This window comes from Poecilia reticulata, chromosome 18 (assembly GCF_904066995.2).
Source record: "Poecilia reticulata chromosome 18, P_reticulata-male-v2, whole genome shotgun sequence".
NCBI lineage: Eukaryota > Metazoa > Chordata > Actinopteri > Cyprinodontiformes > Poeciliidae > Poecilia > Poecilia reticulata.
Window position 1 is genome coordinate 11,825,468 of NC_088847.1, and position 27,581 is coordinate 11,853,048.

The following is a 27,581-nucleotide window of genomic DNA, read 5'->3' on the forward strand; positions in this document are numbered from 1 at the left end:
TCAAGATAACTGATGGCGAGGGAAGCAGACATGGTGTCATTCCCTCTGCTCCCGTTAACATGCCTTATTAGGACATCTGCAGCTGCGCGTGTGTTGTGGTGCTAGTCATACGGCAGATGTTGATTTTTGGTTTCCCCCCCCTCCCCCTTTCTTCTCCCTCCTCCAGACAGCCTGAGTCATGTGACTCCCCTGAAGGTCGGGTCACCCTGTGAGGCTCCTGCCGAGGAGGAAGCTGGCAGGAGAAAATTAAACAATAGCTCTGCAGGTACATTTTCGGGAAAAGACAAATAGACAACCGAGTTGTGTGTCCTGGCGCAGCTCCACGGCAGAGTCCACTTTACACGCTGTTGTGTAAGGTTTCAGTGGAGGGTTTTGTAATCCTTTGGCAAACATCAAATCTGTGCTATCAGTGTGGGCTAAATTACAGCATTCATAAACTCCTCAAACACACACACACAAACAAAAAAAAAAAAAGGCTCATTTATAAGCGTCGTATTTCTACTCTGGTGATAACAGCTATGTAAACCAAGCAGCTTCCCTTTCTGGCTCCAGATCTGTTGCCTGCAGAAAACCCACATGTCCTGTTCCACTTTAAGGCATCGAGGAAGGGTCAGTACCGGGGTCGCGCAACGCAAATCGTTTACTGACAAACAACAAGTGACGTGGCGAGTCTGTTTCAACAGTAAACAAGCATCGAGGTGGACTCGTTGTTTCCACCGGGTGGAAATATTCCAGGTAGCCTGGAGCATCTTTCCGACGTCTCTAAAGACGGGTGAAAACATCCGACCAAGCAGAGCTGCGAAAACGTCTCAAGTCATCCATGGCCTTTTTAAACTGTCCAAGGAGTCAGACCTAAAAGGTTGACTGATTTCAATTCATTTTTCAGTCCCGCTGACCCATTTTTATCTTTTATGACTGATCTATAACACTAACCTTTTTAAGTTGCTCTGACATAAAGCGCTCTGAATTTACATTCTACAAACAAGCATCGCATCTAACCCATTCCTTATCTGCCTTGTGTTTCTCTCATGAGGCTTTATTTGATGCTTTCGAATGTAACTAATTTTGTAAAACGTTTCAACATTACCTTTTTCCACATCTGATTTATGCAATTTCCAGATGAGCCAGTGTCTTTTTTCAACATGTTTATAAATTTTTAAATGTTGTTGGTTTATTTAATTGTTGAGCTGGTAAAATTAAACATTTCACGTTAAAATTATTTTTACCTTTTAAATAAAAAAAATGCACCAAACTAACTCCTGATTAGTCATGCAACTGATAAGTGTTACATTTTCTTGTGAAATAGAAATGTCCTTCTTTTTCTTTTTTTTTTTTGAGTCATTTGAGAATTTCACTTCCTATCTGAACTTTCTCCCAAGAGTTTAACTAGACTTTAATCTAGTGTTAGATAAGAACGCCATTAGTTGTGCTATTCCTTATTGCATCAACCAACACAAGGAGGCAACAACACAAATGAGAAAAAAGTCAAAATGAAAAATAATAAGACAAAAGGTGACAAACAGAGAGAACCCAAAGTGTTCAAAGTTTGCAATGTTTGTCCTGAATCCTATCAAACTTCCAGAGAATGTTAGGTAGGTTTGTTTATACGGCACCATTCCTCCACAAGGCAATTCAAACTGCTTTACATACATAGAGACAAACAAAATAAAACTTTGCATAAAAGAAGCAAATGTTTCTAACAATTCATTAGTCAAATACTTAGATCAAAAGCTGTTGTACTCAAAAAGGTTTTCAGATTTAAATGAACCAGTAGTATCTCAGGTTTTCAATGACTTTATTTCAGAGTTGAGGAGCAGAGGGACTAAATGCTGCTTCACTTTGTTTAGTTCTGGTCCTGGGAAGAAGTGAGCAGGAAACACGGATCTACATGGTTTGTATTAGACAAGTAACTCAGGAATATATAGCGAGTTACTATAGTAACAGCATTCATTTTCCTGGAGTTGGTCAGGAGTCCGGCAGCAGCGTTTTGGATGAGCTGCAGCTACCAGATTGATTAAAGTAAAGACACGGTGGGAGAACTGTAACCTTCTGAAGATGAAAGCTTGAAATATCATCAAATGTTTTGCATTTACCTTCCTGTAAGACCTACATTTTCCTAACTACAAAGTGGCTTCACGTATGTTCTAATACTGAAATAAAAAAAAAAAGATGAAACATCTGCATTTCATGTCTGCGCTCACGTAGAGGTAATTTTATTTTTGTACTTTCAGCACTCATGAACTCTTTCTAATTTGACGTTACAAGTACACCTTTATAACTATATATGCTTGGCCTGACTTTCCACAAAGAGGAAACACAAAATCCCACTTAATCTGTGGCTACGTGTAAAAATCACTTGGTACACGTAAACATGAAATTACCAGTAAAAGGAGTAGCAGAACCTGCAGCTTGAGTAATGCGCGTGGTGTTTTTAAAAGCTCCAAACATACAATAACACATGCGCTGCTGCAGAAACATCCTGAGGAAACAGTACGGAGGCATCAAAGCCTGGGACAGAGCCACAAACTGGGACGTGTTCAAATAAAGTTCATACACCCCTCAGATAATGAAGTCAATATTTGCGATGTAGTTTTTCAATTCCCAGGCTATATAAAAAAAATATGTTGAACTTGACACTTTTATCTTTTTGATTTATTTCGCTCGTTTCTGATTCATTTTAATTTCCCTAAGTAACAGGAAAAGTTGACCGTTATTCTAGGACTTCTGAGAAAGCCGTTTCCCTCAATGAACCCAAACGACTGCTGATCTTACTCAGAAAGATCAGAGAGTACAAGAGTGAAAAGCCCAGGATTTATGCTTCAAGCTTATTTAGTTGATACTGTCACTGGAAAGCATGCAGACAAACACAGAGATTGGGGAACGTTTTGTACCAAACAGTTTATAGCCGCCTTGGTGGCGTTTTATTCCTAATTCAATCATAATCACACTCTTTTAATGTGATTTCTTTTTTCTTTTTTTTTCCTTTTTACTCAGCAGAACCCTGTCACCATTTTATTTTTATGTTTTTGGAAAGTAAAGAAATCCTAAATAAATTCTTACCCTCGTCGGGGAAATAAAAAAGAAGAAGCTACCAGTCAGTTCACTTCCATCTTGGAGACGTTTGTACCAACTCACATCTTCCCTGGCAACAATCCATTTATATTACATCATACATGAATTCAAATAACATCTGGGAATAATGTCTTATTTCTGGAGCATTTACAGGCTTTTACAAGCCTTTTGTACCAGCTTTGACAAACAATGATCTGAAGTCATTTTCTACAGTATACTTGTATTTAACCTCATAGTTATGTCATAATGTGACTATAAATAAAGTCTAGGAGCTGGCACCGCCGAGTTCTGTCATATTTCATAAGAGCTGGCTGGTCTAGTTGAAGTACAATCAGTGGAAATGTGAAGTTGAAACAATCCTGATGCAATAACTTATTATTGCATTAAATCCTAGGTGAGATTTAAGTATTTTAGGGATCATTCACAATAATTACTGGATACAAAATGGGGAACCGGCTCAGAACTGGAGCCGAGTTACTTTCACATTCGCTCATGTTTCATAAGAACAGTGGCATTTATTTAGATTGGCACAATTGTACTTATCATTACAAAGCAAAAACTCATAATGCCTAGAGGTTATGAAGTGACGAAGTTATGGGACGCGTAACTCGTGACCTGAAATTACATCTGATCTCAGAAACACCCGGTCGTACCGGGCTCCTGTCAAAACCATACATGGGCAGAAAAAACAAATAAAACCACTCCCTTTGTGTTTTCTATTGTTGCAATGGTGATGCAACAGAACATTCAGTGAAGTTATCATTCCTGTTCTCATCATTACCAAACTGAGTTCAACTTCCTACTAGGCCACAGTTCAACCCTGGAAATGCACCATTCCTGTATTTTATATGCAGTTTTAGTTCTTTGAAACAAAGAGGCATGAGGGACAAACTTCTGAAGAAGAAACATTCTAGATAATTTATCTTGTAAAATAAATTACTGGAATCTCAGCACTTTATAAACCGTAAAAGGGTGAAGGTTGAATGACGCCCAGTAACTCGAAACTACTGCCTGGCATTATCCATAGCCAAATGAGTTTTAACGTAAAATATATATTTTTCATCCGTAACAAAGCTAACTTATCTGTAGAACTGTAAAGAAAACAGCACTGAAACCACTTCTCTGTTTGCGCTCTCTGTGGTCAACTCAATATGTCTCCAATCTCGGTATTTATGAAAAGTCTAAATCATTTTGTTCCCTTTTTTTAATTATAATACAACTATTCAAAGAAAAGTAAACGCCTCACCTTGGTCAATGTGTGTCGTTTGAGGTTATGCTGTTCTTAGAAATCTATAATGTTTTTGTTGTACCCATGATTGGTCTAATTTTGTTGGACTTGATTAGTAATTCAAATAATTTTACAGTCCACTGTAGTCACTTTTAAACGTGGAACAACAGATGGTGGCACAAGGCAGGCAAGACGCGAGCGAATTATATGAGCTGTGAGAACGCAGAAACTGGCTAACCGTTAGCTGCTAACGATGCTAAAGTTAGCATCTGCTTCAGAGCTTCTGTAGTTATTTCAGGTTCTACATGAATGTGCTGCATCTGATTAGGTCAATGGCTAAATGGATAAACATGCTCTGAATAGATTGAAATGCAGTCTGAAAACATTGTCTTGAAAACAATAAAAGCATTCTTGTTACTTTTGTATTAAGGCCATTTTAAAGCTAAACATGCTAAGAAAAAAGAAAGGGAAAAAAAGAAAGAAAGATCACAAAATGTAGACAATTAAAACCATGGCAAAAATCCTCTACATTGATTTTTGATTCTCAAAAACACAGTTAGTGATTTGTGAAAAAAAGGGATTTTCAGTTTTTCAAAATATATAGCAAAAACTGGTCTATTTTTTTTTTTATCTTATAATTATTCTGAACAAAACATTTAACAGTTGATAGAATATTCTACTGCTTACAAAGCCTAGATTTTATATTTTAGCAGTTGATCCAGCAATCATTAAAACATCTTTTAAAAAAAAAGCTTTAGTCTTTCTACATATTCCCTTCCTTGAATGAGACTCGGTGACAATAAAGTGGAGGATTGCTCCCAAATACTCGTGAGTAGATACACTTCACTTGATTTAGGATGCTTATGAAAAAGAGAACTGGCTGTAAAACTCTTATACAATGAATGGATGAAGGCTGATATGTAGAGGGGGTTTTACTTCCCTAAATGATATGTTTGCTATGCTTCTAATTAAAGGATAGTTACATCCTTGTTCTCAAGACGTACTCTGCAAAAAACAAAAAAAATACAGGACCTTGCAAACTGAAAGGAAAATCTTTTGGGGGATTTTTCCATTTCATTCAGGACTCAGCTGGATTTTAGTTTCAGAAGTTCCTTGCCTTTGAAACAACTTCCAGTTGTGGCCATTTTTATATATTTGTAGGGTAAACTGAAAAAAAAAAGCTTTATTTGTTGTAAAAAAAAAAAAGACAAAATAGTCACTAAACATCTCTTACAACTTAGCCAAAAAATGTAACGTAATCAGATGTTTCAAGTTCAAAAAGTGGTAATATATATATATATATATATATATATATATATATATATATATAAACTGGACATTTGCCCAAACAATAGACCTCCACTGCATACCTAGTGTATTCTATTCTTAATCACTTAAAATAATGGGAGGGTCTAAAAGTTATCAAAGTGATCTAAACAATTCCAAATATTTTGGTTCTAAACTATCTAACTATTCAAACCGCCCAAAGAAGAACTAAATTGATAGAAATAGCAATTTACAAAATGTAACATAAATGGCCACAACAGACGATTTTCTCCTATTATTTAGCTAAACTAATGTGTAGATTGTTGCTGACCTGCAGCTCTACAGAACATTCTGTACCTGCAGCTGAAGCCCTGCCTATGTCATGACTTGGATGCTGACTCTGCTCTCAGTGGTCGTCATATAGGGCAGGTCCCATGCGAGATGGTCCATTATGTCAGCAGCGGACCAATAATAGTTGCAGTGTGCCACGTTTAGCAGGGAGGCAAAGTGTGACGTCCAGAACTTAACCGTTGTTGGGCCGATCCCAGACGGAACAGGGGCCCTACTGTTTCCTCCCCAACCAGACACGCCCCAGCCACACAGAACCAGACACGTAAAGACGCATACACACATGGAACCGATTTAAGTTTTCCCCCTGCCACTGTTCAAATGTCCCCAGGATAAACATTACCGAGCCAAGAAGGCTGGCAATCACCATTACAGATGAGATGTGACGCAATGTCCTGATAATGAGACGTAGTGGGTTTCAGATGTTCCCCCCAGAATGGGGTTCTGCAAATGTCGGCGTAAAGAAACCTGTCGCTGGGTTTGAAAAATTAACCCACATTTTCCACATAGTGCAGAGCACATTTCAGGGTTCTGGCGAAAATATCAGGTAGCACTTTGCATCGGTGAAACCAGAACGTTATTTCTACTGTAAAGTAGTGGTGAACTGAGATCAGGAAATTTTGATTTAAAAAGCTGTTTGACTAAATCAAGTAGTTAATCTGGACTTACTGAAACACTGATCTATGTAAATGATTTCATAGCAGTTGATAGCGTTCCACTTTCTCTTCTCGATTTGAATGGCTCCAGCCAAACCTACTTATTAGCTTTTCTGTAAAGCAAAACTGCATTTCTCTAACCCACTGTGATGTTTTTAAGAGTGGACTTATTTTAGGACAATAGCAATCCTCCTCTGTTTTGGCTCCTCTCAGATTAGCAGTTAGTTTTAGCCTCTAAAGCTAACTGCCCAGCTAATTGGGCATAAGTTATAAGCAAGTGAGATATTACCTCCTTAAAAGCTTAACAGTCTCTACTTGATTCAAAAATATTAAAAATATTTCAAATGTTTGTGCTGGTGATACTGTGTGAATGGTTTGTTTGTAGTCCAGGATAAAATATTTTCTGTTTAGTTTTTGTTCAGGTTAAAAAAAGTTCACATTCATTCCAGGTTGTCCATCTAAAAGATGCCACACATCTTTTAGATGTGTGGCATCAGATTGACAGCTGTCATCTGATGTAAACAGATGAATCTGAGTATGATTAGATAAAAATAAATATGAGACATGATGTTTTTTGAACATGGATTTGAAAGGAAGCAAAACAAGAACACGGCGGGGCCCAACGTGGATGTTTGGATGTGAAAATGTATGTTTTAAATTTTAGGTTCTCATTAAAAGTGTCAGTAAGGTGAATCTCAATAAATGACAATATTACAGAAAAGTTAACTTATTTCACTAGTTCTGTTTAAAAAATTGTTACTATTTTTTTATTATTAATTTGAATTTTAATATATATAAACTGAAGAAAATGGCTGAACGTTTTGGGATTGATCTAATAATATAATGCTATATTTTTTAATTTAATATTTACTGAAGATGATGACTGAATGTGTTTGGAATGATCTAATAATATACTACTTTTTTTATTTATTTTTTATTAATTTGAATTTGAATATATATTAACCGAAGAAAATGGCTGAACGTTTTGGGAAGTTGGGGTTAGGGTTAAATCGTTGGGTAATAAATGGTGGCTGCCAGTAAGTGAACCAGACTCAGGTCAATGATTGTCCACGCTGTGGGACAGTGATATCCCTCTCTCTGCTGTAAATCATCACCTTTCTGCTCCTGGTGACCTCCTCCCCTTCCTCCTCTTCACATCTGGGCTGGCTCCTTCTTGGATGCTCGTTCACGTATGCCGACACTGCCGAGCGCGCGCCTGCATCTTTTAAAACAGGTCCTCCCGCGAGCTGCGTGGTTCAGTTGGTTCGGAGCAGCGCGCAGGTTCTCAGAGGCGTAAATTAGCTCATTCGGTAGTTTATCTGTCACCGTCACTCTGTCGTCGTGTTTGCGTCCGAGGAGATCCACGCACATATATGGAAGAGTCTCAGCGCGGTTTTATTAATTTAGCGTCTTCACTTGGAACAAGAAGACGGTTTCCTGTCGGTTTCCAGCTGCCGTTTGGTGTTTTTAAATCTCACAGGACGCGGTGGTTCACCTGAAGCTTGGGAGGACGCCGTTTACACGAAACTCTGCTCCGGTAAGATTAACAAAAATAACACGCTATAAATGTACCTTTAGTTGAACAAAACTCTTGAACGATAGTTTACTTACCAGTATAATGCTTTTGTCTTTTAGAAAACTGTATAAACCGACGTTCAATGCCCATATGTAACTGCACTTTGACTAATGCAAAAGCCTGATAGAAAACTTCCAATTCCCCCCTAAGTTTGAAATTTCTTCAAATTACTTGGTATTCTGAGTGTTTTTAAGTTTATTTATACATCCTTACGCTATAGCGGTTTATTCGGCTTTGAGAATTTATTATATTGAATTTAAATGATTAATTTTAAATTCATTTTACCATAGCTCAAGATAATGAATTACACTACTGTAAATGTATTTATTTGTATAATTCAAATCTTTTTTCGTTTTTTACATCTTTTTGTACTTCTGAACAGACCATGTGGGACAGAGTACAGACTACCTTTCTGCACAGCCTCCCTAGATCCACCTACTTAATAGACGACTCTGATCGTGTTGTGAATGCTATGTGTCAAGTAGAGATTATCTTCTGTTTTTCAATTTAGGATGCTGAGAAATGTCTGTTAGCCCTTTGAGAACGAAGGGTGGGTAAACAACCTTTCAAGTTATATCAACTTTTGTTTTAGAAAGTTGAAAAAGCCGTGCAGTTTAGGAAATGTCAAGAGCTTGTTTACATTTATCACACATGTTCTTTTAATATTGCAAGTATTTACAAAGGCAGAGATCTTCCCTAAGTGCATCAACTGTATAGTCTGACCATATAACGCTGTTTGCATACATGCACACGTGTGAAAAAGCTGGGTGGCTTATATTTAAAGCTGTATTGATCAGGAATTTAGATTATCCTAATTTATTTATCAATACATCTGACTTGATCTGCCAAGGCCACTCAAGGGATTCAACATGTTTTTGTTTTAATTTTTGGGTCCATTTTAAACTTCATTCAGACCATAAAGGTTTTGTCTCAACTGTTCTGACATTTGAATTAAATTTGCTACCTTGTTGACTTTCACGCCTCTGCACAGCGATAAGGGAGTCTCACGTAGGCTTTGTTTTGATGCAAAGCTAGCAGTCCGAGTACTTTTCCATGTTTGTGAGTCATCTGCAACACTATGCATGTATGTTTTGGTTCGGTATACAGGGCTGTGGGTCAGCTTGCGTCTCCTTTTGTGACTTGACGCAGTTTCAGAAACATTTCTATTGTCTGCAGGAGAAATATTTTTGGGGGGAGGAGGACGGGGAATGCAAGGCTGTTTCCTGCACAGGGGGTTTCACTAACAATGGTCACCTCCGCATAATCCGATGGTGGTTCTCTCTGAGGTTCTCTCCTGAGGACGAAGCTCGGATGTTAAAAGAATGGCCCAAAAAAAAAAAAAAGAGACAGAGAGGGAACAAGTAAGGAAAACAATGGGAGACCAGGCAGGTCCAGTGGGACTAAAGTGTGGAAAACAAAGGAAGGTTAGTTATGGTTGCATAACGCTAGAGTTTGAAATGTCTCAGAAGTTTTCAAGTACCAATTAAACAGAAGTCTGAACTTGTTACTTTCGATTCTTCTAAAGTAACATTCCATTTATTTTTGGCCCATTTCCAGCCCAATCAATGAGTTTGCTGGTCTGGAACCCAAACTAACCAGTCAGTAAATATTTAATTGGTGTTTACAAGAGATGAATATTTGACTCTGAGTGCGTCGAATTTGTGACCAATCCTGTTCCATGGCCTTTAACTGCAAGCTGTACTGACTTGCAGGTTTTTTTTCTCCCTTCAAAGAAACGAGTGTGACTGTGCAGAAACCGTGTCCTGTACCTTTCGTTCCCTAGCTTCTGTTTCACTTTATGTAACCGTTTTGTTGTCTTGTCTGTTGTTAAAATCTTTTCATTTGCGTTTTTCCAGATTAAAAACACTGGATCTGACTACGGTACGTCTATCAAAGAAAGTTGAATGATTGGAAAAAAGTCTGAAGAGGACAAGCTCAAGTCGAGCAGTTACACCTTACCCAAAGCTTCTTCCAAACCTAACCTGAAGGGCGCCATGGCTCTCGGTAGTTTGAACCTCATGCAGACCCTCAAAAACTCTCCGGCTGCCTTCCGACGCCGCTTCCGCCGGGACCGGACGGAGCTGCTCTCCCACGGAGACCCTCTGTTCAAAGTCCACTACCTGGGCACGGCGAAGATCTTCTCTCTTGACCGAGAGCAAGCCCAGGAGGCCATCTCGCACCTGGTGGAAGGTATCGCAAATGGGAAGAAGCTGGGCAAAGATCACGCACTGGTCGTGCGGCCGAGATACATAGAGGTCAAGGAGTTGAGCACGGGGCGCCAGCTGACCAAGACGTACTTGCAGGACATTGCGTACTGCGCCGCCGACGCCGGCCGACCCAACGTCTTCCTGTACATCTGCAAGCACCAGGGCCAGCAGCTGCAGTGCCGGGTTTTCTGGTGCAGCCGGGCGGAGCGCGCACGCGACATGACGGCCTGCCTGGCGCGCTCCTTCCAGCGGGCGCTGAATGACTGGCAGGACGGGTCGGCCTCTCTGCCGCAGGGAGACGCAAAGGTCAAACGTCTGGAGGAGTCTTGTAAATCTGCGTCCATCGCCAAGAGCTCAACGCTGCCGGCTGGGCTGGGAAAAGGTGAGGAGGCGGGAAAACCGTAGCAACCAACAGCGTCTCTACGTCAAGAATTTGTTGCCCTAACCTAGTTGGTATTAAAAAAAAGCAAATTTGTACTTCAAATTCAAACCATCAATTCTATTTATCTGCTCCTCAGTTCACTGGAAAAGAACTGGCTCTGCGTCCCGAGGCCCCCTTAAAGGCATCACCAGGAGAGGATCGGCCACTGACAGCTGGAGCTGAACCTCTGATTGGACGAATGTTCTGCGTTGACCTGCTGACAACTTTAAGGGTGGAAGCACTGCAAGAGGGAAGGAAGGAAGGAAATTTGGGAGGGACTGACTTACAAGGCGAAGGGGCTCAAGCTGCCAACCTGATCCATATTTGGTGACATAATGACTGCTTGTAAGGGTGTTATCATCATAAATGACGAGTGTTTGGAGTTAAATGTTAATGACGCGAGACGGAAATGAGGCTTGCAACAGGCTGCTTTAGGACTAGTCTGGGTCCTGAGCAGCCAGAGTGTGTGATGTTGAACGCGAGATTGCTGCTGGGTGAGTGATCCACTAGCAAACCTGGGGGTAAAAAGACGGAGGTGGGATGTTTTAATGCTCAACAGGCAACTTGTACCAGGTCATGTTTTATATTCATGGTGGCATTTACACGTTTGCTGCTCTATTAAACATATATTCAGGATTCAGAAGGGAGAATGCTGGCACATCAAGCGAAGTAAAACTGTCTGTACTGTTTATAAAGGTTGTTCTTGTTACTTTCAGAGCCCTTTCTATGCTCTCCTGTCAATGAACCCGATAAAGAAACCCCAAGTGTTTTCGGCTCGTTACGAGGACTTCAGTTCCTATGAACTGCATAACAGGTCTGGTAACTGCGGCATCACCAAGTCACTGCAAATCATCTTCATTGGCGACAAACTGTACATAAAAAGAAACGTCCGTGAATTTGCACGGACCTGCAAATTCCTGCGGCACTAGCTCGGCATCCAAACACCGGAGGACATTGTGTTCCCACGCGGAGCCTCGGCGAGGAATGCACAGTCATGCACCTGCATTCCACGCCAGGAGAAATCTGAGATCGGGAATCGTCTCAAAAAGCCTCAAATTCTTCATGTCCGGCCATGACTGTGCCTCTACAGCAGCTGCATACTTTTATTTAATCTTTTTTTTTTTTCTTTTTGTGCTGCAGTTTATAACCTACTGCTGGTGATGATTTATGTGTTAGGTTTACAATTGAGACTTGAGGATAAATGGTGTGCCTTTAGCCTACCATCATGTTCTCACTTTTATTATTCCTAAGCTGAGCTAGAAACATTGACTTTTTAAGGTTTTTTTTTTTGGTTTTTTTTTGATGTACCACTTTTTTAAAATGAATTTTAGGATTTTATGTTCAATGATTCTTACAAAAGGCACAGTTCTATCTGAAAGAAGATATCTGTGCCTGCTTCAAGATGTATTTTATCCTTGTACTGTTACTGTACATATTTATCTAAATATGTATTTTATGGGATATTAAAAGTTTTTATACTGACTTTGTATGTGCATATTTCTTTTAAGTTTCAGTAACTCGTATAAAACCAGACTGCACCCTGGTTATGTTTGCTTCCAAACTTAAGTTTTGAGAGCTATATTTAGCTTAACGCAAACAAACCTTGTCCTCTGTGTTTATGAAGGAGGAGGGGGATTGAAGAGTTTTGGAGATGTTGGGGCAGGTCTATTAAAAGGGTCCTGGGATCTGTAATCTGTCATACGGGTCATTCCTCAATGTTGTTTCTGTTTCAACTTGCCTCTTTTCACGTGAGTTCCTTCCCACTGCAGGTACAGATTGACTGGGAATACCCCCACCAAAAGATATGGATGAAATGACAGCATATGTAGCAAAAACCCAAATTAAGACTCTGATCAAACCATGAATGAGCTGTAAAAAGATCCTCACTGTTTAACCTTTATTTTAGAAGTTTTAAATTGGATATTTAGACAAAAATCTAAAACCAGAGGGGCATAATCGCTTTTTAACCAGAAAAATAACACTGAAGACTTGAAAAAGAAGCCATTTCAAGCATTTATTACAACAAATCTGAGAAGGACAGAATAAACGTACATTAATTGCTCATAGTGACATAATATGACAAACTGGTTAGTCAGGCTTCTGCTCAGGTAACTAGCCAACTGCAGTTTAAAAATGTTATCTTAAAAAGCATGATGCACCATGGCTAATTAGTTATACAGACGGAGAAGGACTTAAAACCATCAGATGATGGAAAATGCTTGCAGTTTTGGAACCATAACGTTTAAAAACTGGTTTAGCTTGATAGTAGTAACCTGGCAAATTCTAGTTTAAGCTATTAAGGAATTGAGAACATCAAATCCCCCCAAAATTAAATATTACTAAGGGTGCACCGATTTATCAGTACTGATTTCCTTAAAGTTTGGGAGATTGGTGATCAGCCGATACATGTGATGCCGATCTTATCTACCTCAGCAAAGGTCTAAAAATAAACCACTGTACACTTCTGCTCTGCTGTTAGAGGTTTGACTGATAAACCGACCCACCAGGTTCTGTCTGCATGTTTGCAGTTAACAATAGTCAAATTTCAGACAAAAAACCCCCCCAAAAAACTGGTATCGGACAAAATCGGAATCAGCAAGTCAGGCTTTTTAAAGATCGGTAACCGGTGAACGACCGGTAAACTGCAGTCGGTGCAATACCTAAATATCACTCAATAAAAGCCACTTGTTGAACAGAAGGGATTTCATCTTGCAGAGTCCTGCCTTGTGGAGCCACTGGGTTTTTCAGCGCTCTCTCTGAGTCGCTGTAGCTCCAGCAGGGCCTGGAAATGCAGACGCCTCAGGGGTTTCACTTCCTCTACCACTGAAAAGAGAAATTCTTACAGTCAAAGACAAAAATTAACATTTTCCAGTAGTTTTAATATGTCATATTCAGAAGCCAGAAAAACAATAAAGAAACACAGATTCGACCTTTCTAATGTTTTCAAAGTTGACACATAATTTTAAAATAAATTTGGACTTTTGTGACACAAAAACATCCCTATAAGCCACATCCTCTAAACAGAAAGGCCTTACCAAATATGGATGTAATGCCTGCACCGTTTGGAAATCTCTCACAAAATCACAGATTGTTTTCTTGATAGAAGCCAATCTGTTTAGTTACAAAGATAATGTGTGCAGAACGTGCAGGTGAGCTCAAAGGTAGTAAACATGTATAGGGAGGATGGATTTCTCCCCACCAAAACCAACAAGGCAGCTTGTAGTTGTTTGTTAGCATAAAGTTGGTGAGGCCAAAAAATGCTATCATTTGCATTAATTAACTGTGGCAAACATAGTTTTTTTTTCTGTGTCTGAGCCAAATGAAGGAAAGCACATTTGACCACAGATGCCGTTTTTCAATGATAATCGGTGTAACCGTTTCATCCTGGTGTGTAGCCCTACATGGAGCATTAGGTCACAGTAACAATGCTGGTCAGAACAGGAGCAGGAACTGTGCTTAACTTTTTCTACTGCCATAATTTTTGTTTTTATCACAATCACTTTTTTTCCTTCCACGGTAAATTACAGGTATGATGGACTAAAAGAGAAAGATTTAGATCCATAGAAAGATCATGACTTGTTCGGTCTCCAGTCTAATAATCTCAGACATTTTGCTGAGTTCCTCCTTCTTACTAAATAAATATTCCTATAAATGTTCACATTTTGGAGACTTTGCTCCTTATTTTGGATATACAAATAATAAAAAACAAACAATCGCGAGCCTAAACACAAGTGAAAAGGAAATGATGATGAATGTCCTTAAGTTCTCCGAGACAAATACTGATTATCATGGTAAGGTAGCTAAACAGCACCACCTGCAGACTTCAATAGTAACTGTAATATTTTATTATGAAAAGACACCTTTGTCATAGTGCAGCTCGTCCCGATTCCCGTAAATCAGATAGGTCTCCAGGAAGCTGAGGAGGGCTCCTGTGACTAGGAAGCGGTCGTGGAGGGGAAGGGTTTTGATGTAACGCACGTCGAGGGCGAAGGGGTTGGAGGGAGAGGGAACGGTGCACAGGCACACCAGCTCATTCACAATGTCCCAGACACGAATACCTGTAGAGATAAAAGCTTTTATCTCCTGAACTTCATCAAAATCATTGGTTTTTTTGTGTGTTTTTTTTAAAAGAAAATACTTTTAATTAAACAAACACAAGAACAAACACATACCTAAACTGAACAAAACAATCTCAGAAAAGATCCAGAAGCCAACCTCTACTGGCCCAGCTCATGGAAACTCTGGTAATTATTCCCAAAGCCGTTCACTCAAACAGTAACCCTCCTGCAGGTTGGATTCCTCACATGGTTTCCATACCTCTCGTCTGCCAGTCTGTGATGGACTTCAGCTTCATGGGTGTGTCCTTGACCATTGAATCCATGCCACCGATGCTGACCAGCCGCTCGTGATTGGAGCGTATCCACGCGTACGGGCGTCCGTACTTGACGTAGCCGGCCAGGAGAAACAGAGTGCAGTTCACCTCCTGTCGAAGGAGGAGTTCAAGAGTTAATCTCACAGCAGAAACAGAGCGACACGTGTCGGTGTGTACCGTCAGCATGCGCTTACTGGCACGGCAATCTCCCCCTCACTGGGAGAGGCTGGGAGAAGATGCTCCTCACCGTTCGGTTCCCTGTAAGCAAGAAAAACAGATCAGCGAGTTAGTGGAGGACCGACATTCAGCATCATGTCTGACATTTGTAAAATCAAACAGAAAAAAAAAAAAACAGACACCCTCTTCTGAAACTAAACACCTACACGTCAATGTAAGCAGACACACACAAAGTCACATCAGTCACCTGTCGGTTTGCGTCGGATTCCTGGAGTGAGAGTTAGTCGTCTGGACGTCTGGCGGGCCCCGAGGCTCCCCGGGCAGGGGGGAGCTGCTCCTGCTGCCCAGGCTAGGAGAGCTGCTGCTGGGTGACACGCAGCTGCTGCTGGAGGAGGAGTACGACGACGCCCTGGAAACCAAAAAACCTGGGGAGCGCCAACCCTGGGCAAAGTTGGACCGGAGAGAGACAAAACTACACTAAATTGGAAAAGAATAGATATTTTTCATATTGTGCTACGTTAGAAACACAAATCTCAACATATGGTAGACCGTCATAATGTAATACATAAGTGTGAAGTTAAATGATACATTAATTTTTGTATTTTTTTTTTACTTATAAAAATTGCATATGTAGTATTTTAGTATTGCCCTCATAAGTCACCTAAGGTTAAGGTAGAAAATATGTCCACAATTTTATTATCAGTTGAGAGCTTTTTTGGAAAAATTGGAAAGCAGAGAGTCATTTATTTATTTAGGGCACCCAAGTAAAGGGGCTGATTACAAATTGATCCTTTAAAAAGAAAGTCAGTTGTTAAGTTGGATTTATCCCAATAAACTAGATTGAAGTTTGTGACTGTAATGTGTAAATTACCAATGGGTAAAAAAAAAAAAGTAATATCTTATTGGGTCCAAATAAACTGCATTGTATCCAAATAGCGGATAAAATCAAATAGCAGGACTGTGCTCTGCTATAAAAAAACAAAAAAACAAACAGTTTATCCTTGAATGTGTGTCTGCACTCCCAGATCAAATGAAACTAACCAGATCCTCATTGACTACAGTCAGCAGCAGCTCTTCTTTTCCTCTTAGCCAGGGCTGGAAGTATTTAAATCCCTGCGGAATAAACAACATGACGTGTGTGTTTGGGGCACATGAGCTGTTTCATATCTCCTCTGAATAAACCGTGTGATGATGACCCAAACCTGCAACGATCCGAGTAAAGCCAAGTCATTCAAAAAGTGCTGCAGCTTCCTCTTCTGCTCCCTCTCTTTCTTCTGTTGGGACACAAATTAACATGAGGCACAAAGAAAACAACAATACGACCCACAGCACTTCCGAGTGATGCAACCAATAAGAACCCTTCCGGTCTTGTATCTTAGCAACGCCTCCTCACATCTTCCTAGGATCTCCTTTTTTTCCATTTAAAAGACGTCTCCTTTTACATTTACAAGATATCTTATTTAAAAATACGACAAATAAGGCTGTGAAGAAACAGAAAACATTCCGTTAAATGCAGCCACCGGCTGCGTAAAAACACACTACTTACACTGGCACTGCTCATCTTTTAATAAATCACAGGATTCACCTCTCTTCTAGCAGGCGCCCAACTTATGAATCACCTCGTGTCATTTTTAAAAACATATTCTATACCATTTAGCTGTAGCTTGTGTATTTTATAGCTAACCCTGGTATAAAAGCCTAAACGGAGCTCTCCCTGGGTGTTGTCTGTCAGTATTGGCTGTTGGCAGCGGTGTAATGATGAGGGTGTGCTGCCTCCTAGTGGCCACCAGCATAAACTGCAACTCTGGTTCAAAGTGGACTAGCGTTACCAGCCTGGTTCCTCTGCCAACTGTAAAAAGTTCGCTCTGCTTACCGGAAATGTATGATTATCTTCCTGATAAGGGGATAATGTCTACATGTATATTACCCTTCTAATGTAAAAAGGTACCTCAACTGCTCCTTCGTATATCAACAGGACGTTTTAACAAAAAAACAAAACAAAAAACAATTGTAGCTGCCCACACGGACCAACCAAATTCTTTCTGGAAATAGGTTTTATTGTTAGAGGAATAAAAAAAAAACAAAAAAAAAAAACACTCCATTTGGCAACACTGGTAAGAAATATGTTTGAAGGGGTCCTTAAAGCCTAATAGGAATATGTTGAGGGTTCAGTTTTCTGCAACCACTACTAATGCGTTGCACAAAGGCGGATGGGGTTATGGAAAGGGACTAACTCCAAATGCTGTTTATTGTCCTTGTCCAATAGGACAATGATCCCAAACACACATCAAAGTCATTAAGCTTCTGGAATTGCCCCAACCTCAGCAACATAAAAAATTTGTGGACTGTGATTAAAAGCCGAATACAATGCCAGGAAACAAACCACTTAAATGGAACTTGACCCATTTTGCCAAGAAAGGCTGTCAAATATCCAGCTAGAGATTTGCCAAGTGGCAAATGGGGACATTAATCGCAATGTTAGTAGGAGTGAGCTGGGAGAGGAGGTTATATTCAGTGTGAAAACAACTACCAAACTAAACGAAATATCATAGATAACTTGAGTGAATGCAAAAGTTTTCCAATGACAGATTGATTAAGTGGAAAAAAATTATTCAACCCGACCTGGCTCAACCTAAAAAGCAGTTGCCCCTTAAACCTAATAACTGGATGTGCCAGCTTGGGGAACAACAACTTCTATCAGGTATTTGCACCAATTAGCAACGAGTGTTTCATATGGCTGTAAATGAATTTGGGACAAATGTTCTTGCAGAATTGTTCAAATTTAACCACAACAATAAAAAATGGCTCCAACTGCACTTCACTGGAGTCCTAAACCTTTAGAAATAACTTTCTCCAGACTGAAGAGACATTGATCAGTGTTGGTTTTGGGGGATCTTTTGGCCTACTTCAGGTTCCATGTAGGTAGTTTCTTGATTCTAGACGTTTGACATTCAAATTGTTCTGTTTTTATTCAAAGATTTTTTTTTTACAACCCATTTGGATTTAGTTTGCTTCACTGGTTGAATGAACGTACCACCATTTTTGACTTCCTCCCCTGTGATCCGCATAAATCTGACAAAATTTATGTTGGTCAGATTTATGAAGGAAAAAAAAAATGAAGGAAACATTAAAACGAGCGGAAAAGAAATAATCACTTTAATCCGTCCGAGACACAATTTCATCCTCCTGCACAACATCCTCTGTTTAAAAAACAACAATCAACACATTGTGCAAAAACTGCATAGAATCATTGAGCAGCAAAAGTATTAAATCTTCCAAAGTGACATAATTTGTCAAAAAGAGCCGTGATCTTCACAGAAGACAGAAAGAGGGTCAGTTTAATCGTTCTTGGAGCTGAAGTGAATGAAGAAGGTCCTGATCTCTTTGGGTGAGATGGTGACGGTGAAATCCTGATTCCTCTTATCTTGGTCATTTTCTAAAATGGAAGGTGTGAAATATTTTTAGTTAGTAAAAAAAAAAGAAAAAGAAAAAAAGTCTCATTTCTTTCCTTTCTCGTTTGGAGCGTCCCTCACTTTTCCCAGACGTGTCTGCAGTTTTCCACCTCCACCTTTGCAGGCTTGTGATATTCCAGCTTCCTGTAAGCGAACGCTCCTCCAGGTCCCGCACTTCCCCCAAACCCTTTAAAACGTCCTGATCGCAAGAGAAGAGTCAGTCAAATAAAGTCCCACCGAAATGCAAAGAAGTTTGAGCTTGCAACGTGACAAAGTGTGAAATGTTTTACGTCGATACATCTACGTTTTGTCTTTTTTTTTTTTTTTTCTGCAACTGTACCTTTAGGTTTACCGTGACTGGCTTGGAAAGCTCGGGGTCCTCTCCCTCCTCAAACAGATGCGTGAGTCTCAGCAGAACCCGATCGTAGTCCGGCTCAGAGCGCTCCTCCTTTCCTGCTTACGTTTCAAACAGTAATGACAACAACGCATGAGAAAAACACATCTGAACATTAAGAAAATCTGCAGATTCGGTCACGCAGAACCTGAACGCAGGCGGCTGAGGTGAAGGTCGTGGTCGGAGGTGTAGTTCCACCCTGGGATGCTGAGGCTCAGCAGGTGGAGGTTGGGAGGCAGAACAACTGGAGGCACTTGGGAGTTAAATCTGGGCTCTTTGTCCATCCGGGACTTACCTATTAAAAAAGACAAGACAGCTTTTTAAACTCAAACTACTGAGAACATGTTGGGGTTTTTTTTATGTAAAAATGTGCAAAGGAATGATCAGATCACTGCAATTTTCCACCTCCACCTTTTGTGGAGACAATTTTGTAGCTTGATTTGCCCAGATCAGTGACTGCTCAGTCAGAAATGTAACAATTTCACCCTTTTCCCGATCAGTGAAAGCAAGAACACTTTATTTTCATACCAGGTGTTTAAAACAGAAGAAAGCACCAAATGTGTAAGAGGCTATTAAAAAATAAAACAGTTTTCTACAGCAAGTTTAAGCTTATTTGAGGTTCGTTCAGGTAAGAGAGATCCAGACTTCCAGGAGACAACAGGAAGGCTACAAGGAGTAAAACAAACATTGCTCTGTTTTATCCTTATCTGTTTCATGAAAAAGGAATGGTTTGCAAATGTTGGCAGCTTTTTTTTTGAAATTGTAATAGAATTGACATTATCTAGAAAACGCACAGAGACTGCTATTCTAACTATGCTATGCTAACTGCGCTAATATACAATGCTAACGCCAGTGCTCCATTTTTTTAAATGAGTAAAAATCCTGATTTGCTTCTGATATGAAAAATAATGCCTTCTAAAAGCAATAAGTCTAGAGAAAATGTTCTCAATGTTGTTCTTAGATCCTCTTACATTTGTAATTTTCATACTTTTCAACAGTCACAGACTTCCTTATGTAGTCACATATCATTATCTTTAATTCATGAAACCCCACAATGCCAAAGTTGGCTTTTAATTTGAAAAAGAATATTTCACATTATCCCTTCAAGTTCTGCCAGTAACTTAAAACCCCAAACTATCAAAAAAGGTAGACAAAAACAGCAATTTTAAGAAAATAAAATACTTTGTAATTATTCAGCAATATTAAAACCCTTTATGTTTTACCTAAAATTAATTTTGACCTTTAAAACAAAAACGTCTTAAAGACAATTTCAACTCCAGCCAACAGATCAGCCGTGTCTCCTTCATATGAAGATACTTACCAGGCCGGTCTATTGGCATGACGACGGGTCTGTGCTGCAGCTCTACCGCCCCCCTCTGGTACAGTTTGGATGTTGCACCCACAGAGCCAAGGATCATCCAAAGGGTGGGCCTCACAACCGAGCTGTCGTTCAGCGTGAGGTTGTAGCCGAGGTTCCACTGCAAGTTGTTCCAAAGTCGGCGATGGAGCATCACCTGAGAGAAAATAAGCACTTTCCAAAATACATCTGTGACTAAATATCACAAAGCAAGTGGTGGTTAGTGTTTCGTTGTTACCTCTAGCTGTCCGTCAGCTTGACTGGAGACGCCGTGAGCTCTGTCGCCGAGGAGCACCAGGCGGCTGATGTCGTCCTGGATGTAGGCCGTTCGGACCATGGGGAAGTAATTCTGCAGACAGGAAAAATGGAGCATATTTACCATCAAACAACAAACCTGAAAAAAACAAAAAAAACACAGTTTGTCAAATATCCCACCCTTGCTAAAGTGTTATTAGTGAACTTCTTGTAGGTTCTCTTCATCATTTGGTAGCCATTGTCATCCGAGTACAGAGTCCTGTTGTTGTCGAGGGAGGAGCTGGTTCTGAGGACCACCTCTGTGTTGAGGCGCAGGGGGCCCAGAGAGTAGGTCTGCTCCAGCCTGTGGCACCAGGGTCCGGCCTCCGAATACTCTGGGACGCGAGTGGTGATCGAGTAGGCGTAGTCCTCGTCACCGTCCTCTCTAGAGCGGTCAGTCAGAATTGGTCGTCAACCATAGAAGGAGATGAAATCTTCTCGGTTACACCGCAAAAACACTAAGTCTGACCAAGTATTTTTGATCTACTTTCTAGTGCAAATATCTCAGTACCAAACTAACTTTTCATCAAGAAATAGTCAGAATATTGATAACAAAAAGTACTAGCTCAACTGGCAGAATATTTCACTTAGAACTAGTACTTTCTCATCAATATTAAGCCATTATTGACCTGAAAAGCTTCTATATCTTGCTGAAAAGTTACTTGTAATTAGTTTTGTCCTATTTCAAGTGACATTTGCACTAGAACCTTGACCAAAAATACTTGGTACGATTTTGTGTTTTAGCAGAGTAGTTCCAATCTCCAGTCACCGACCTGTAGAACCGCTGCCTGATCTCGGTGAGCACCTTTCCCGGGATTATCTCCATTTCCACGGCCTTGTAGGCCCGAACAGCCGACCCGTTAGCGCTGAAGATGTAGTTGTCAGAGATGGGTCCTGCTTTCACGTCCCCATTGGCGTCGTATTCCCAGAAGTCCTGCGTCATCATGATTTGCCTTTGCTCCTTTCTGCCAGTGAAGAAGCACAAGCCGTTTTCCCAGAGTCATTTTAGTTTATGTTGCAGCACACTTAATAATTAATCAGTGTGATTTTCGCATGTTCTTTTATTGTTGAAAACTGTTAACAACAGACAAAAGCGACAGTGAGCGCCTGCCGCTAATCGGCCGTTACTGCGCTGAATAGCCGTTGGCTCGCTGAGTCAGGAGTGCTCACTGTGTTTTATACGCCCACTGGTGGCGAACTGCTGTAACTACAGTTTAATGCCTCTCAGTCCGAATAGAAGTGCAGCTTAAAAATAATTTCTATAGTCAAACAGAAGTCTTTAAATAAGTTAAAAAAAGGGAGGGGCTTGAATTATTTCTAACATCAATTCAGTCACATTTATTTTACACAAAAGAAACAATCGAGGGAGGTTTGATATAAAAATCAAGTAGATTTATTTATTCAGACTCTGTTAGATTTTCATCCATCACCAAATCAACAGACGAACTCTCTGTGCTGGAACTAAATCCTGTTCAAAACGTGTAAAATGTTAAGTGCCCTGCCAATGTATAGGTTTAAAACTCACAGGTAGGTGGCGCTGTGCACGAGGTTGGTGTCCTGGTCAAACATGAGTTTGTAGCAGCCGTTCAGAACGGGCAGAAGCCGCCTTCCCGTTTTCCTCCAGTCCTTCACACGCCGCCGCTCGAACGCAACACCTCGAGCTTCGTAGGTGCGCTCGCACTTGCACTTCCCAGAACACGGCGCCTCAGAGAACTGGACGGAGTACTTCCTGTGCTGAAGGCCGCCGAGCTGCGCCACAAAGAAGAGGTCGTAGGAGGCGTTGCACTGTGCCGACCTCTGGATCTGCGACGCAGAAGGAGAGAGAGAAAGTTGATTTCAGAAGGTGATGGTTGAGCTAAGTTACCTCAAACAGGAGGAGACGTTCGTGGACCTGCGCAGGGACAGGCTGTCCGTTGTCGTCACGGACGACAGCACTCGGGAAGGTTACAGTCATGTTAACCATGGAGGTGATGTTCCACGCCAGCGGGTTGTAAACGATCACGTGTTGCTCCAGACCCTGATCAGAACCTAAGATAGGAACATAAATAAACATCCACAACTGAATGCTGGAGAAACCCATTTGTTTACCAAACCCCGTTAAAGTTCTGTTAAATCAGAGAGGTAATGTCAGAAAAGTCAGACGCAACAAAAACTTTCTCAGAGTTTCAGCAATAAGGCTGTGGACTCAATTTAAAGTAGAAGAATTTGGAGCCAACAACTTACTTTTCACTATCCCATCACCACAGCATGATGCTGCCTCCACCGTACCTCTGTTTGTACAATGTTCTCAGTTACGAGATAAGAGAAAATCCATCACAAAATTAACCTTGTGCAATGTTTTCTTGGTTTGTCGCTTTCAGAAGTCCACATGCCGAGTTATGTTTAATTCAAAGCTTTATTCCAGTGACAAAGCCTACTTACATCATATTAATTATCTATCATAATAATGCATAAGAAGCCAATTCTCGGGACATGTGGGTGATATGGACTTCAAAATTAATCGCCATATTTTGTGGTACTAGTAGAAAGTCAATAAAAACAATTTAAAAAGCTATTTTTCCATCCTTTTTAGGTAAGGTGTAGATAAAATGCGCTTCTTCGGGAGGCCGGTTTCTTAAACCAAACTGCTCACTGTAACTGCATTTAATCATATTTTCAAATTTATTGATATTTATAGATGCTCTCATGAAACAAATAGTGGAGAAAAAAGTAAAAATAACATTTACGATGTTTTTTTATTTTTATCTCAAAAATCAGGATTTGGAACTTATCAAGTCGACGATAAATCAAAACGATCACGATGAGAAATTTCTCAGGCTAAGAGATACAATAAATATCATCCCAGGAATGTACGTTTAGAAAAAGGTGGAAGCGCTTTCAGCTCGTACCTTTTCCCTGGAAGCTTCCGCTGGGAACGCCGGAGACGTCCGGGTTCTGCGGCAGCAGGAAGAGCGCGGCTAGAAGCTCCTCAGCTCCCATCATGCCTTGCAACAGGTGCTGCACGTACATTTCCGCCACTTTGGGAGACTCGGTACCAGTGATGGCGTCATGGTGTTGGACCTGGAAAGAATCACAGTACGTATCGATTCCTATTCTCTTCCTCGTGTTAAATGATATTTTTTCGTGTCGTGTCTCGGATGTAAAAGCCGAGGCGGATTACCTCGGAGACAGCCCAGCGCAGAGCTCTGAGTTTCTCCAGAGCCCAGTCTTTAGCCACCGGTCCGTCTGGGAAGCTGATCCGGTACCGGGTGAAGAGCGTCTCCGCTGCGTGCAGCCGGGAACTGGCCCGCCTCGCCACTCCCTTCAGGACATTTCTAGAAGCATAAAACCCCGTCCATGCCTGGTAGGGCTCTGGGAAATGTAGCAAAAACACTTCCTGTATGTGTGTACGTGCATGTTATTCGCAACTGTCCGCATTCATATGGAAAATAAAACCTTTTCCACACTCAAATTTCCAGAGTTTGTAGTCCTAAACGACAGTTTTCAAGATACTAAATACTTAAGTTCACAATAAATTTATGACAAGGATGGGAATAAAGTCTGGAAAAACAAATATTCTATCATTTGTGAAAGAATTTCCAACTTCCCAATGTTTACTCTGCGAGAATACACACTGCTTACACACACACACCCGTCGAATATGGTAGAAAATCCTCACTCCCACGGACATCCCAGGTAAGATTTGATTGGTGGACTGACTGGAAGTACTCGCTCAGAGTTGCGTACTGCACCGTTACGCCGAACTCCTTGCTGTTCTGGTTGATGTACGTCATCAGAGGGTCCATGTTCCTGAACTGCACTGATGAGTTGAAAAACTGTTTGTCGCAGCCCTAAAAAAAAACAAAAAACAATAAAAAGACCCAAAAAGATTCTGAAACTGATTTCAAGACTAAAACCCTTTCCAGGATAAAAGTCATGAAAAAATGATAGTTTGCGTTCCCCCACCCAAGGCCAGAGCAAATGGTTGGTCCTGAACCACGCAGCCCTCTGCTTGATGTTCTCCACCATGGTCTGAGCGTACGCATGCAACGTCTCCTTGGTGACGGGGAGGCTCATGTTGGGGTAGACGCCATCTTTGGGGGGGTCCGGGAACAAAGCGACGCCGTTCCAGTAGAAACCGGATCTGCGGTGGAAGAAACAAGCTTTCAGTTATTGAAACTGGAGTAAATTAGGTTTTGCTACGCTGACAAACAGAACCAGGTTTCTTTTGGAGGTTTGGTTGTGGATGGCGGTTATGCTTAGTACTGACTCAATATGAATGGATGTCACACTTTTTAGAGTTTTATTTCTAAAAACCCATTGAAAACAATAGATTAATCTCCCTCCACTTCATTATTATTCTCTACTGGTCCAACATATTAAATCCCAATAAAATACAATGAAGGTTGTGCTTCTAAAGTGACAGAATGGGGAAAAGATAGAGGGTATAAATCACGTTGTAAGGCACTGCAGTTAGAGACAGAAATATTAACGTAAAACACCTGTTGGAGAACGGTATGTGAGACGGCGTGCAGTAGCTGTACTGGTCCATGGTGTGTGTGAAGATCTCCTGTTGGGCTTTCAAAGAGGGAGACCCTCTCCACACAAACTGCAGTTTCTGAAATCAGAAAACAACCAGTTAGCAAAGACCCTCAATTTGTTTCCTGTCGCAGACTGCAGAGCAGAGCCACGGCCACCTTGTTTTTCTGCATGCCGTCTTTGAGGTCGTAGTCGATGCGGGAGATGAGGTGAGCGTTGAACCCGGCCAGGGAGAACAGCACCGGCGTGGTGGCCGAGGCGCCGAACGGATCCACGTGCCAGGAGAACTGCGGACGCACGCCGAACGTTTGGTACAGGAAGCCGTGGCCCTCTGAAACGACGGCAGAGTCAGCAGGACGGGTGAGTCTCGACGGCAAACTCGTGGGGACCGAGGGGAGCAGGAGTCGGGTTACCGGTCAGCTGCAAGATCTCGTCTTCCAGGTCCGTCACCGCCTCGTCGTGCATCACTTGGCCTCCGATGATGAACTCCATACGACCTTCTTTCACGAGCTGCCGGACCTGGACGGGGGGAATTCACAAGATCAGCTTAAATCCTGCAGAAAAGTAACATTAATCACTCACCTGGACAAATAACACCCAAAAGACATGTTTTTTTAATTTATTCATTTAGATTTTTAAGCAAATCTTTCAAAGGAAGGTAACTTAATAGTGAGTCAAATGCTTAATTCCTTCAGCACATGTTGGCTCAGTCATATTTTGTGTCATAAGTTCATTCTACTATTTTTTAACCAACAGAGCTTTTAAACTTCTGATGCTACAGTCAATGCTAACTGGGAATTTTAAAGTCAGTTTTGCAGAACAGGTTTATCTGGGGCTGCATGTCTTCTTGGTGGTGTGGGATTGAGGCGGTGAGCACAAGCAGAGGGTTACCCAGGGCATCGTTCATCCGAGAACTGCCACTGATCTCAGTCACTGAAAATATATGCTTTTATGGTGAGTAAATAAAAACTCTGGAGCCACGTTTCTCTGTTTACATGTTGCCTTCGAGGTGCCAGTCACAGTGCTTGTAATTCATTATAACAAAGCAAAACGGGATTTATTGCAAGGAGGTTAGTTTTCAAGAACTGTAATAAAGGAAAATGATTATAGTACGTCTGCCTTTAACAGTCAGAACCAGAGGAGGGCAGATCAATCCAAAATATCAATACTGACGTGGTGATAAGATTGATAGCTTTGTTTCAGATCCCCTCTTGAAACTGTGCTTTATCTTTGTATTGTAGTTTCTCAACCCTGTCATAAAAATATTTTTGCTGTGATCTGCTCTCAGAGACTAATGTTTTGCACTTTTTTTTATCATGATTTTAGAAAATAATCCACACAATTGTTTTTTGTTTTTTTATTTTTAGATGCTTACCATGTAAATATGTCATTTTGTAGACACATGTCCTGGGTTTTAATATAAAATTATTCAAAGAAAAAACTACAACACAGCATAAAAGTCAGAAGTTTGACGATACACGTAAATAATAAGTAATAGTGTCAGTATCAGCTACACCGATACTATATTTACATGGTATGTATCGAATCGACACCAAAATATGCAGCGTCGCACTTCTAGACAGTACAGATAGCTAATCATGTGATTGTAGATACGTGTCCATACTTGTTTCTTTTGAGTGTCCGAGGCCACTGAGTCCCACCACAGTCTGAAAAACTCCTGCTCCACAGAGATAAACCTGCGCTCCTTCACCTTTGACAGCTCCTCCGTCACGCTGCTGTACACGTTGGCCGCATAGGCGTGCATACTCTCCTACAGGACATACTCATGTTTAGAATAAATAAAGCAGCACTCTGTAGGACGATTGTACCATGAACACAACAACCTGGATGGTGTAAACCCAGCCTACATCCATGTGGCTGTGAGGAATCACAAATGTTTGAATGGGTTGATTTTCTCCGAGCGTTTTACCCGAACAGAACCAAAAACCGAACACGATGAGGGATAAAAGATGCATTTTGTCAGCTCAAAAAGGCGACAGGAGCTTTTGGCGATGAGCTCCCTAGCGTTCACCAACACTTCCTCATGTCCTTATTATTGTTTTGTTAAAAAAAAAACATGTGACTGGACTCGCCTCCTTTACAGTCAGCCGCCGGATGACCTAGACAGCAGCGTCGACCAAGCGGCGTGGGAGGAGTTTAGCAACTGGAAGAGCTGGTCAAAGAGATTCTTTGTTATTGGTTGAATGAAATCCATTTAATGAAAGAAGTAGGGATAAATATTG

At 40.9% G+C, this 27,581-nt stretch overlaps 3 protein-coding genes across 5 annotated transcripts; 1 reads left to right on the forward strand and 2 right to left on the reverse strand.

Moving 5' to 3' along the window:
- Positions 1 to 7,829: 7,829 nt before the first annotated feature.
- Positions 7,830 to 12,256, forward strand: LOC103480522 (low density lipoprotein receptor adapter protein 1). Its single transcript, XM_008435494.3, has 3 exons — positions 7,830 to 8,107; positions 10,003 to 10,735; positions 10,872 to 12,256. The coding sequence occupies exons 2-3, from the start codon at positions 10,051 to 10,053 to the stop codon at positions 10,955 to 10,957; spliced, it is 771 nt and encodes a 256-aa protein (XP_008433716.1). The 5' UTR covers positions 7,830 to 8,107; positions 10,003 to 10,050; the 3' UTR covers positions 10,958 to 12,256.
- A 518-nt stretch (positions 12,257 to 12,774) lies between these two features.
- On the reverse strand, positions 12,775 to 17,055 carry LOC103480521 (uncharacterized). Its single transcript, XM_008435493.3, has 8 exons — positions 16,870 to 17,055; positions 16,526 to 16,597; positions 16,365 to 16,436; positions 15,571 to 15,764; positions 15,341 to 15,404; positions 15,092 to 15,257; positions 14,635 to 14,832; positions 12,775 to 13,597 (listed from the first exon to the last, which is right to left on the reverse strand). The coding sequence occupies exons 1-8, from the start codon at positions 16,882 to 16,884 to the stop codon at positions 13,479 to 13,481; spliced, it is 900 nt and encodes a 299-aa protein (XP_008433715.1). The 5' UTR covers positions 16,885 to 17,055; the 3' UTR covers positions 12,775 to 13,478.
- A 1,407-nt stretch (positions 17,056 to 18,462) lies between these two features.
- On the reverse strand, positions 18,463 to 27,521 carry man2b2 (mannosidase, alpha, class 2B, member 2). Of its 3 annotated transcripts, none has more exons than XM_008435492.3 (19): positions 27,432 to 27,521; positions 26,963 to 27,109; positions 25,752 to 25,857; positions 25,497 to 25,669; positions 25,302 to 25,417; positions 24,766 to 24,943; positions 24,452 to 24,650; positions 23,981 to 24,171; positions 23,709 to 23,880; positions 22,712 to 22,848; positions 22,346 to 22,623; positions 21,594 to 21,785; positions 20,962 to 21,205; positions 20,765 to 20,875; positions 20,491 to 20,683; positions 19,318 to 19,464; positions 19,116 to 19,231; positions 18,857 to 18,974; positions 18,463 to 18,759 (listed from the first exon to the last, which is right to left on the reverse strand). In XM_008435492.3, the coding sequence occupies exons 2-19, from the start codon at positions 27,101 to 27,103 to the stop codon at positions 18,662 to 18,664; spliced, it is 2,910 nt and encodes a 969-aa protein (XP_008433714.1). In that variant the 5' UTR covers positions 27,104 to 27,109; positions 27,432 to 27,521; the 3' UTR covers positions 18,463 to 18,661. The 3 variants fall into 3 exon arrangements, with proteins under 3 accessions (XP_008433714.1, XP_008433712.1, XP_008433711.1); XM_008435490.3 differs by lacking the exon at positions 27,432 to 27,521 and adding an exon at positions 27,183 to 27,403 and having other exon boundaries at positions 19,116 to 19,228; XM_008435489.3 differs by lacking the exon at positions 27,432 to 27,521 and adding an exon at positions 27,183 to 27,403.
- Between the last annotated feature and the right edge of the window lie 60 nt (positions 27,522 to 27,581).